Here is an 11696-nt window from a genome sequence, read left to right as displayed (position 1 = left end):
CAATTATATTTTTTGGTCAAAATGTTTTTAAAGACCATTGAAACCGGGCAATGATCAGATATTACAATATTATGGTAATTAGAATCAACAACTATGGGCATCAGCTCAGAGGATATCAGAAAATAATCAATTCTAGTATAGGTTTTATGAACATGAGAGAAAAATGAATAGGCTCTCTCAGTAGGGTGTTGTAAACGCCACATATCAATTAAATTTCTAGTTTTAATTAAATCATTCAAAGTCTGCACTGACCTAATATTGGAGGGGGCTTTTGTAGATAATCTATCCAAAAAAATGTCGAGAAAGCAGTTAAAATCACCACCAATAATAATGTTGGCGGTAACTGTCGGTATTAAGTTGAAAACATTCTTAAAAAAATCAGGATTATCCACATTTGGAGCATAAATGTTAAGCAAGGTTATCGGTATTGAATTAATTTGACCAGTGACTATAAGGTATCTGCCATATGGGTCAGCGATCACAGAGTCTGGACAAAATGAAATTTATTAGTATCATTAATATTAATTCATTTAAAAGCAAGCACTTTTTTATATAACGAGAGTGTGAAACCTTATCATCATGCCACAAAGATGTCACAAAACTAATCTAAATTCATACTGTAGATATTTTCCAAGACCAAATAAAATACAGATCAGAGTATTCCAATAAATAGTTGCTGTTTTTTTGCTATGGGTGGGCCTGCAGGAGTTTTGTGATCTCACATAATATCTGTTTCTAGTCCATTTTTCCAAGAAAACAAGGATGAAAGTACCTGTAATGCAGTTAAATAACTTACCCTTTTCTGCGTGTTGATCTCTGTCAGATAGCCTTGCAAGACTTTCTCAGGGTTTGGAATTGGTGGCCAAAAATACTGCTTGACTTTCCTATAAAAATGCACAAAAGAGAGGAAACATGTCCTTAAATCTTTTTATGTCATAAAATTTAGTTTAAAAAAACCCCTTATAAAAGAAAGGGAACATCTTGGTTTGGATTTTCTTATAGGTGATTAAAATTTTGAATGAGCTGTGAGAAAAATAAAATCTACCTGATGTGCAGGGCACACACGATGGTGCTGATGGTGGCTGTTATCAGTATAAATACTGGGATACACACGATGAGCAACACGCCTGAAAATGCAATGCATCCAAGTTTGAAATGTATCATATCTGTTTGTTCCCTTACAGCAACAAAGAACATCATTGTACTTAAAGATAACATTTCAAACTACTAAAAGTTAAATAAACTACTTGCTTCTAGTTCTTAGAAAGGAGTAATCTACTCATCTCTACCTAGTGATACTTTTTATTTTACTTTATGGTCAAGTTTGTATTTATTGAATTTTTGATCTTGCTGGAGGCTTACCTGTGTAACTGAGGGAGTCACGGGGGTTTTCACCAGTGAACACATTGGACCAGTCACTCCAGAAGCCAGAGTAAATTTGCCCAGCGGGTTTAGCTCTGACCCTGACTCTGTACTGGCTGCCTGCTGGAACCTCAACACATGCTTCTGTCTTAGGGCCCTTTACCATCTCTGGACGGAAATACTGAAACAGAAAGGGAACCAAATCACATTATTATATGATTAGAGTCTGTTATTTCCTTTGCATTCTTTGACAACACCTTTGAGATGTCTCTTAAAATGCACTCATGCATGTGATTTAATGGGCTGGCTGCACGTAAACTGAAAAAGTTCAACGCTGGCGCCATCTGGTGGAAAGATCAAGCAGCCTTCAGCAGCCATGACACTGCTTAGACCTAATATCATTGGTCCACAAACAGAAATATGTGCCATCATGATAATTCTAAATAGTTTTGAAAGGAATCTAAAGGGCAGGAAGGAAGATATATTCAATTCAAACATGGCCCTTGGATGTCAGTAAAGACAGCGCACACATACATAGCTACTTACCTTCCATCCTTCATATTCTTTCAGCTGGTGGTCAAATTCATACTGTAGGTAATTTGACAGTGACGGAAGAGGAGCGTCCCATTTCAAGCACAACTTATCTTTCTTGAGGATTCTTTTCAGATGAGTTGGTGGGGATGTTTTGACTGCAAAGAAAAACTCTTTCATAAGACCTTGTCTCAGGTTTGATCAGTGAAAAGGAAACACAAACCTAACTGAAAGTTTCCTTCAAGACATCCAGGCAAGCTTAAGAGCTAACAAACCTCTGCCTTTCCTCCAAATTGAGAGGTTAGTGAGGTAAACCAAGTCTGAACATGTTCACAACTGACCAGAGGACTGTTGTATATATTAATCACTTATATGACTGAAAGATCTGAGTAAATGTATGAGCATGTTCTTAGAAGCAAAACTTCAGCATACAAACTAAAATAGCAGTTAGTCATTCATGGCACAGTTGGTTAATAATGGGGACTTTTCTGAGCTGCTTCTTGATTTAAAAAAAAAAAAAAGCAATAATTTCAGTTTAAACACAGATCGCACATGCAAAATAACCAAGAATGATAGAAATAAAACAATTAAATGCCACTCACTGGAGTTGCTGAGTGTAAATGCTCCAGTGTAGAAAGTTCTCCTTTTTGGACCTGAGATGTTTGTGAGCTTGACCCTGACTTCCCTGGACTCTCCTCCATGGAAACAACACTGGTCAGTGATTTTCTCATCAGCCACACATTCAGTCCAACTCGTCCACCTCGAGGTCTTGCTACAAGAGTTGTAACAAAGTCAAATCACAGAAAATAAAAGTTTCATATACATTTCTGTTGAATTGACCTGTTCAAAACTCTGGATTAGTTTGAGTATTTTAGTGCTCAAACTGTGTGACAATAAGATGGAAGGATGCTTGGATGGATGCTTTTGTGCCACAACACAGGTGGATGGAAAAATGACCTGTGCGTAATAATTCATGAAGTGATGAACGAGTGTTTTGTGTTACCTGTGAAGGATTTGGTAAAAAAGTTCAAAGTTGTTTTTATCATATTTGCTCGAATTCCAGTGACAGGTGACATTTTTCAGGTCAGAGGTGAAGCATAAAAGTGCAGTGTCATCTGAAAAGCATGGAAAAGATCATTACTGAGCAACCAGGTGCTGTTCAATGGGTACCATTTTATTCTCTCTGTAATTCTCACTTGGTCGCACCTGCACTTTGGGGGACCACAGCTCGTGCAGGATCTGACCACCTGCTCCAAGGGCCATCAAAAGGTGAATCAGGTTTAATAGCGACTTGCACTTTAACCTCCTCGCCTTCTTTTAGAGAATCCAGTGTGTCCTCTTTCTTAGGTAGAAATCAAAAGCATCATCATAAAGGTATGTTTGAAAAAAGTAACCACAAAAATATAAGCTACAACGAGATGAGTCAGTCTCAGAAGGCAGAGCTCGGGAATCATTTGGTAATTCTGGCACTGGTTATCAGCAAACTGACAGTAAATGGAATTCTATATTTAGGCAGTCTTTAGACTGACTTTTATAACAACTAACCACCAAATGCATAACTTCAAACCTTCATAGACTTTGGGGAGCTGTATAAAAGTTCACATCCAATGCAGTTGTCATGAACAGCAGTTGAGCCGTAAACACTTGAAGAATTATAAAGATGGTCTTAACCCCAGGGTCTAGAAAGGGAAGCTGATTTGTGAAGCACCCTAAGGCTTCACAATGGGTGACTGATGAAAACACAATAGACTACTCAGTCTTTGTGGACTATGATGATTGCAGACAACATGATCTGTACCGAGAGCATGGAGCGGGTGGAAGAGATTCTGGAGACATGGAGGTATGCACTGGAGAGAAGAGGAATGAAAGTCAGTAGAAGCAAGAATGGACCAGAATGGACAAAATTAGAAATGAGCACATCAGAGGGACAGCTTAGGTTGAGCCGTTTGGAGATAAAGTTAGCGAGGCAAGGCTGAGATGGTTTGAACATGTGAAGAGGACGGACAGTGGATGTATCGGACAATTGAAGGTTAAGATGGAGCTGCAAGGCAGGAAGAAAAGAGGAAGACCACAGAGAAGATTTATGAAAGGAGGACATGCAGAGCGTTGGTGTGACAGAGGATGCTGGGTGTAGTGTCAGATGACAACAGATGATCTGCTGCAGCAACTCCTAAAGGGAACAGCCGAAAGACAAAGGAGAGCAGCTGTGTGTACCTCTAGATCTAACTCCTTGTAAAGGACCTCAGAGGAGTACTCAATTCTGTACTTCACTAGTACGTCTTTTATGTTTGAAGTCCATGAAGGATTCAGCTGTCCCACTTGGCCATTTGGGTGTAAAGACAGATTAACTGGTGGATCTAAAAGAACTAAAAGAAAAAACACTCGGGTTTAGGAGTTGGGGCTGGAACATCATCACAGAAGGAAGAACACAGTATTGGATTATAGATGAGAAGATGGTGGGAATAATTGACTAGTGCCTTGGCAAAGGTTGAGGTGGCCCCTGACTTTCTAGTTAACTGGTGATACCCACAATAAGTTAGCAATGCTATTTGTGCTTTCTTCTCTCTTTTTAATCAACATAGTTACTTCCTTGCAAATCATCCTAAAGCCTTCCCGTCCTTTAAACTAGGATTCAAGGATGCAAAACCTAAATTCCAGTTCACTCCAGCTTATTTTTGATCTAACCCATAACACTCAGCATCTATTCGTCACCTTTATCAAAAGATGAAAATGTTTTAAATTTTGTAATATACAGTATCTAAGTAAAGTTTCTTCAATACTCTTTATGTGATGAAAAATTCAGTTTTGAAAAGACAAGATGTCTTACCATGATCGTTCATAGAGACAGTCCGAGTGTAGATGGTGGCGTTTGTAAAGGATTCAGTGACTGTAAGGATGCAGTCAACAAACCACATAACTTCAGGAAAAGAGCAGATGTGCAGCAAAGTTCCCTTCTCTGTTCTCTGGACAGATAATTCACACCTCTGCGCTGGAGAGCTTGATTGGGATGAAAGAAAAAACAACAGGCAGGGCTGCTCATTAATGAGCTAATAAAACAGTTTTAAACATCTTGCCTTGTGGGTAAGAAGAAATGCAATACAGGCGACTATCGTGCATAAACCATTAAAATGGTCAATCAATAAAAAAACTAACTAACTAAGAACTTTCCTAAAAATGTAGTCAGTATACAGCAGAAGCGTGCACATAGAATAATAAATAAATATCAGTAGCATGCCAGAAGTATCAAAAGGTGTCTAAACACAATGCATAAATAGTATTTAATAGTTTTCATAATACAGAAACAGATGATCTGTGAATTGATGATCAGTAGATTCACAGTGTTTAACATACTCTATAGAGTAGAACAAATTATAAGTCCTGTTGTCTGCAGTCTCGAAGAAGCAGGTGAAATCCAATGTTGTCCGAGAGAAACACTTTGGATTAGGCTCATCCTTCAAGAGCAAAACATCTGCTCCAAAAATGACAAACACAATAAATGAAGAATATTGGAAATACAAAAAAAAAAAAAAAATAAAAGAAAAGAAAAAAAGACATTGTGGGCATTGCATTCAAGTTAACAAGGAGCCCAAAGTTCATATTAATGCCTTATGCCCCGCTAACAAAGAAACGTGCTCTGAGTATCTGTATTGCTCCCATTTTCACATTTTGGCAATAGTGTGTGGTTGCATAGTATCAGTTTATACTCCAGTGTTGATAAATAAACCATCCTTCAAGCCCTACCTTCCTCTGACAGATTACACTGTAATCCAGGCACAAAGAAAGCTTGTATCCACAGAATGTTAAGGAATATTCCCAATCTGTAGAGGAAATTCATCTTCAATTGAGGCGCTGTGAAAGTCTAAACCACCATGGCCATCAAATTAACACCGGTGCGGGCTTGTGTATATACATTGTGTACGCTGTTTCCTATGCATGGTTTTAAGTAGGCAAGGGTGGGTAAGGATTGAAGGGTTGTGCTTAAAACAGGAAGCAAGCTTTCTGTACAGCAGAAGTAGTCACCAAGAAGAGGCAGATGGACTGATTAGACGTAAATAAACAAAAAGGTTGCGGTGAAAGGCTAATCGCAGAGAACGTGACACCTCGGAAAATGTAGGAAGAACCCGAAGAACACAAATGAGGTTCTTCGGGTGCTTCAAATTCTTTGGTGACCACATTCAACAGATACTAATTCAGTCTGTCAATGTTTTCCTCCTACTGATGAACAGAGAAGCGAGGTTTTAACCTCTGAAAAAAAAAACCTTGCTAATTAACCGCTTCCTGACTTACTGCAGCATTGCAGAGCGCAGTGCACAGTTTTGAACTTCAAAAACATCTCAAAAAGTCCATGTTTACGTCTAAACTTCATCCTCCAGCTAACTTTGTTTAAATAATTTTTATTATTTGTCACGATGGAAATAAAAAAAAGAAAAATCTGGCTTTATCCACAAGAAAAAGTATGGATTATATTGTATAGTAGTATATACATTGTATAGTGATGCCTCTGATGTTTGCAACTGGAAAGCGCCGAAAGATCTTATTTAAAACTATATTAAAGGTTTTTTTGGGGGGCGGTTTGTTTGTTTTGCACAGACGTGTATAGAAAAGAAAATAATTTTCACCTTATGTCATTGGAACACAGTAATAATGAAACACGTGAGAGCAGAAAAGCAAACTTATCATTTGATGCGTGCTGACCACACCACAGATATGTCTGATATATCTCTGCTACCGTGAAATGAAAACCTTGAGTCTAACTAACTTGCTTTTCAGAGTTTCATTAGTTATAAGCCATAATCATCCAAATTAAAACAAAAAAGGTTTGGATTTTTTTTTTCATTTTATGTGTAATGAATAGAGAATATTTGAAAGTTTACCCTTTCCAGTTGAATTATTTAACAAAAAAAATCATAGACTATAATTTGAGATGCACTAATGGTATCCACATACTTGACTGTGTTATTAAGAAACTATTAACCTTGCGTAATGTTTGGTTATGGTTGATGCCATGCGATTTGCCAGCTACCAAAGTTGACCAATCTCTGAGAGGACTGGCTTTTTGTTTGTTTGTTTAGACACACCTGAGGCTGAGGACCTACCACAAAGATTGTCTGAACTGCAACTAAACACCAAAGCTTTGCTGTGGAGTTGTGTTTATTAGTAAACTTAATCAATATTTAGATAGTAGCAGAAATATTTTAATGTCCTGTTAAAAATATCTTTTCTCTGACATGAATTTTGCATGTTAGCTCTATTAAAAAAAAGCTTGTATGTGTTTATGTGTTTGAGAAATGCGGATTATGTGTGTGAAGGTATGTTGGAGAGCGCAGGAACAAAAGCCAAGGCTACGACTGAGACTAACGGAGATCCTGTTCAAGATATTTATCAGATTGTGAAAAGACAGGTTTTACATTTACACTCAACTGCTACTTCACGTGATGCATTTTGTTAGTACCTGGCTTGACTCCCTTTTTCCTTCAAATTTCTGCTCTGACCTCTGACATCAACAAGGGATTTTCATCCAGAAAACGGATGCTCAGTAAACCTCTGTAAACCCGAGACATAGCCATGCATGAAAATCCCTGTAGATCAGCAGTTTCTGTCATAGTCGGACCACCCTGTCTGGAACCAACAACCACGTCAAAGTCAGTTAAATTACCTTTCTCCTTCATTCTGATGCTCAGTTTAAACTTCTGTTGGCTTGACTGAATATAAAAAAGCTAACTTATGTTGTTGTTGTTTATTGTTAAGGTATGTATGAGCGACTGAGAAATAACAGGTTCTGACAGCTGGAGAGAATTTAAGACTATTTTCCTGTAGACTTCCTGTTATAAATGAATAGGTACTGCGTTGTATTCTGTGGCTTTTGTGGTGATTTTGAAAGTTTTGAATCCTTAGTTAATTTTGGGTTGCTTTTTATTTTTTCTTCTTCTCTGTGTTTAAGGTTTAGAGTTTTTTTTTTTTTTTACTGCTTGTTTATTCTAGGAAGGAGTTTTAGCTTTTTGATATTATGCTTTAAGGTTTCTGTCTGGATTCCTCCATGTTATTTTTGTAGCATGTTCCAGTGAGAGTTTCCTGTCTGCGTTTAGAAGGTATCTTTTTATTATCAGCACCTGTGTCTCAATTCCCCCACGTGTCTCCACTTCCCTATTCTGCAGAGCAGTCTGTCTACACTCAGTGGATTTTATACTTTCGACTCTGCATTCAACCTCAAGACAATAAATTATGCTCTTGCTTAACTTTTCGCATTCTTAAGTCGTCTTCGTCACTTTTAGGTCCTGTTACACTTACAGACACTGCCATTACAGTTGTAAACACTTCATTGTAAAGTTATAAATAAAAATACAAAAGAAGAAGAAAACAAAAAAAGTATTTTTGCTGATGTCTGTGTGCACCTCAAGGAAGAAAGGCTCATATATTTCTTGCCAGGTGTGTTACAGTCTTTTGCTGAGGTAATTACTTTATTTATCATTGAGATAATCCTTTGAGATACTCAAAACTGAAAAATGTGTAGAAGAAAGATGTAAAAAAAAGAAATACAGTTCCAGATATCTCATCCACATTATTAGAAAACATATTTCTAAAAATTGGAGTTTTATGTCATCCTCAAGTCAGTTTACCTTAAGGCAGACACTGAAGAATCAGGAAAACTGAATTAAGGGCTAAGAGTATATGAAAGCGCCACAGTAACATCAGATGCTTTAAATTCTTTTAGACATCCTCCATGTTAGTAATAAATTCAACACAAGGAATCAGTGTAAGCAAAATGTGAAAGAAACCTAGCATCAAATATGAAGCATGAGCACTGTAATCATTTAAACAATGGTCAAGTCTACCAACGGCAATGTTGTGGAGACCTTATATAGCCAAGTGTAGCAAGCTAATATCTCAGAGCAAATGACTAAGGAGCACAAATGAAGTATCCTGTAGCCACTGGACACTGACTATAATTACAGAAGGACCTGTTTCTGAGCACGGGCCAGGTGACTGCACTGATGCAATATAATGTCTCGTCTAATTGGTGCAAACGACTAGTGGTGAACCCAGAGAGCTAGTTAATGGCTGTTTTCACATGGATTCTAAGTATCTAGGAAAACAATATTGAACAAACTGAAAGCAAACTTGGTGAAGCTTTTGTGCACCAAAACATTTGAACAGCCTTCAAACTTGAAGGTGAAGAATCCTTATATACCTACTCATTTTTTTAAATGTATGCTGCAAAGCTATGATGGATACTATCTTTCTGAAAGAAATGATCAGTGTGGCCAACACAAAAGCCACAATCACAAAGTTTTTTTACAAGATGATAGAAAGATGTTTGTCCTCTAATTATGGTTGACTTTAGTAACGAAAATTGCAACACATCCCATTTTTGGCTGTGTCACAGATGACCGATCAGACAAATTTGTTGCACAAGGACATGCAAGGGGAAGGAAGAGGAAAATATGCATCACAACTATGACAATATAACAACCACAAATTTTAAGACACAGTTCAGTGAAAAACTCATGCATGTTGGGCAAAACACTAAAATACATAATTTACTGTAAAAAAAATTGCAGTGAAATACCTACAAAGATTTTTCCATTGGAAAGGAATACTGTTTAATATATGTACATATAGAGTGGCTTGCAAAAGTATTCGGCTCCCTTGAACTTTTCCACATTTTGTCACATTTTTGCAAGCCACTGTAAGCAAAAGCTGAAAAGAGAAGCTTCTAGTTTGTTGTTTAAAGCATCCTAAGCTCTTCAAAAAACATGTTACAAGTTGTAAACAATGTAAATGATGGACCCTATGCCTCTAGGACAAAGGGTAGGATGAGCTGTAAATGGGCCAATAAGAGCAAGTACTGCTAAGTAACAAAACTAATACTAGTACCTCTTCACCTAGATATGCCACTTTCACTCTAAGGAAAACCACAGAAGAGAAAGCAGTTGCGCTTTACTGGGATCTAAGAGCAATTTGTACAAAATGAGGTCAAAATAGGTCAGCAACAGCTGAAGTCCTTTCTACAATGCCAAATGGTGTCTTGGCCAATACAGTAAATAAATAAATACATTTGAGGTGTGTGAAAAAGGTTATGTGGAGTTAGTGTTAGTGTGACATTAGTGTGACTCAATAGTGAGTCCAGCACTTTTATTTTTAAGATCACAATCAAAGCGTATCCTTTCTGCTGACAGGTGTTAGCTATTAGTTGTTAGTTCAATTTACAAGTTGTTCGGAATTCTTGCAATTCTTGGTGTTGCCAGCAAAATCTTGGGAAGCTTGAGTAATGGAAATGGGTCAGTATTGTGGTTTACCACATGCAGTTAAAGAGTGGTGGATAGATTGGCCAGGAAAAGCTTGGAAAGCATGCTTATGTGGACTTGCATCACTTTGCGAGTGCAAGTTAGCTACCTGCTGCTGTGAAATGATGACGTCCACCGAGTTTATTGCACCTTTTCGAATGGATCCTTGAAGAAATTCAGAAATATAGTACAACAAAAAGAGCCATCTCAGTGGAGCATCACACAAACCGAATTGGAAAAGAAACAGAAAAGCCTTTAATAAGTTAACCGTTTGTTTCAGGATGGAGTCTTGCATGTGGGAGAACTCAGGTGAGCTGGCTTGGTAGTTGAGTCTTCTTCCCTGACATAAGCACCTTATCATTTTGACCAAACACCAAGATGTTTGCTAACTATCAAGAAGGCCAACAATTCAGTTCAGTTCAATTCAGTTTTATTTATATAGCACCAAATCACAACAACAGTTGCCTCAAGGCGATCAACATAATCACAAAATATTAATAAGCACACTGGTGACACAGGAAAGAATCAACAAAGAAGACTAATTTATACTGTACAAAAAATGGCTGGGTAGCTATAAACGTTTTAAGCTAACATTAGCACTCACACCACACTCCTCTCCACCAAAACTGGGCATAAAAACGTGTTTTTTTCTCTTCATAATCATGTAGCAGAACAGAAGCCAACCCAGAATGATAAAATATCTGCCCATTAAAGATTAAATCCTGGATTTCAACTGGTTCTTCCTGTTAAAAGGGAGTTTTTTGTTCCCACTGTCGCCAAAGTGCTTGCTCATAGGAAGTCATATGATTGTTGGGTTTTTTCTCTGTATGTATTATTGTAGGGTCTACCTTAGAATATAAAGCACCTTGAAGTGACTGTTGTTGTGATTTGAATTCAATTGAATTGAATTGAGAAATAATAACTATAATACAGCCAACTGTGCTGCTTAGCTTTGCTTGTTTCTATTGACAACTGCTTAGATGGACCAGATATCTAAAATACGCCTGTCAGCAAGTCAGGGGAGGTCCCATGTTTTTAAAAAGTCTGTTGCCGTGCTTTCTTTTTCAGTTACCTTTTTATAAAAACCCAGTTTAAGGTGAAACCTGCAGCTGGTTAACAAGTAAATATGTAATTTTTTTTTCAACACAGGCAAACTATTGGATAACAGAAGTAGCTGTAGACAACCTACGTTCAAAGGTCAGATTTTTGAGTAATATGGTATAAAAATAAATCTAGGGCCACTGCTGTTCCCTTGTTACACATGTGCCATAGTCAGGAAGCTGGCAGGCTTTTACGATGTTTGACAGTTCTGTGCTTGTGGTTGGTGTGTAAAGGAAACCCAGTGACAGATCAGCTCAGTGCAGGCAGCCAGTGTTCCTGAGTTCACTTTGGTCCCCAGTAGCCTGGCCTCTTCCCATCATCTTAACTATTAAAAGGGCCAGCACACCAAAATAATCACCTCTTTCTGAAGTTGAAAAAAAAGATCAGTCGCACAAAATTGAACTACGACAAAAGGAA

General features: G+C 37.6%; 1 protein-coding gene across 2 annotated transcripts in view; it reads right to left on the bottom strand.

The window, feature by feature from the left end:
- The window catches only part of mpl (MPL proto-oncogene, thrombopoietin receptor), a 19142-nt gene extending 13323 nt beyond the window's left edge, over positions 1-5819 (bottom strand). The window contains exons 1-11 of one of the 2 annotated variants that reach the window (XM_042220666.1): positions 5635-5819; positions 5245-5362; positions 4721-4890; positions 4108-4259; positions 3100-3235; positions 2897-3008; positions 2496-2665; positions 1909-2051; positions 1363-1543; positions 1046-1127; positions 797-884 (exon numbers count right to left, since the gene is read on the bottom strand). In XM_042220666.1, the coding sequence (XP_042076600.1) occupies positions 797-884; positions 1046-1127; positions 1363-1543; positions 1909-2051; positions 2496-2665; positions 2897-3008; positions 3100-3235; positions 4108-4259; positions 4721-4890; positions 5245-5362; positions 5635-5728 (1446 nt within the window). In that variant the 5' untranslated portion in view covers positions 5729-5819. The remainder of the gene's footprint in view (positions 1-796; positions 885-1045; positions 1128-1362; positions 1544-1908; positions 2052-2495; positions 2666-2896; positions 3009-3099; positions 3236-4107; positions 4260-4720; positions 4891-5244; positions 5363-5634) is intronic. The other variant, XM_042220667.1, reaches the window with a different exon arrangement.
- Between the last annotated feature and the right edge of the window lie 5877 nt (positions 5820-11696).

Source organism: Haplochromis burtoni, unplaced genomic scaffold, assembly GCF_018398535.1.
Source record: "Haplochromis burtoni strain Fernald_Lab_line unplaced genomic scaffold, NCSU_Asbu1 Contig_53, whole genome shotgun sequence".
Lineage (NCBI taxonomy): Eukaryota > Metazoa > Chordata > Actinopteri > Cichliformes > Cichlidae > Haplochromis > Haplochromis burtoni.
Note: the sequence above shows the minus strand (reverse complement) of the source record. Positions and strands in the feature narration are given on the sequence as shown.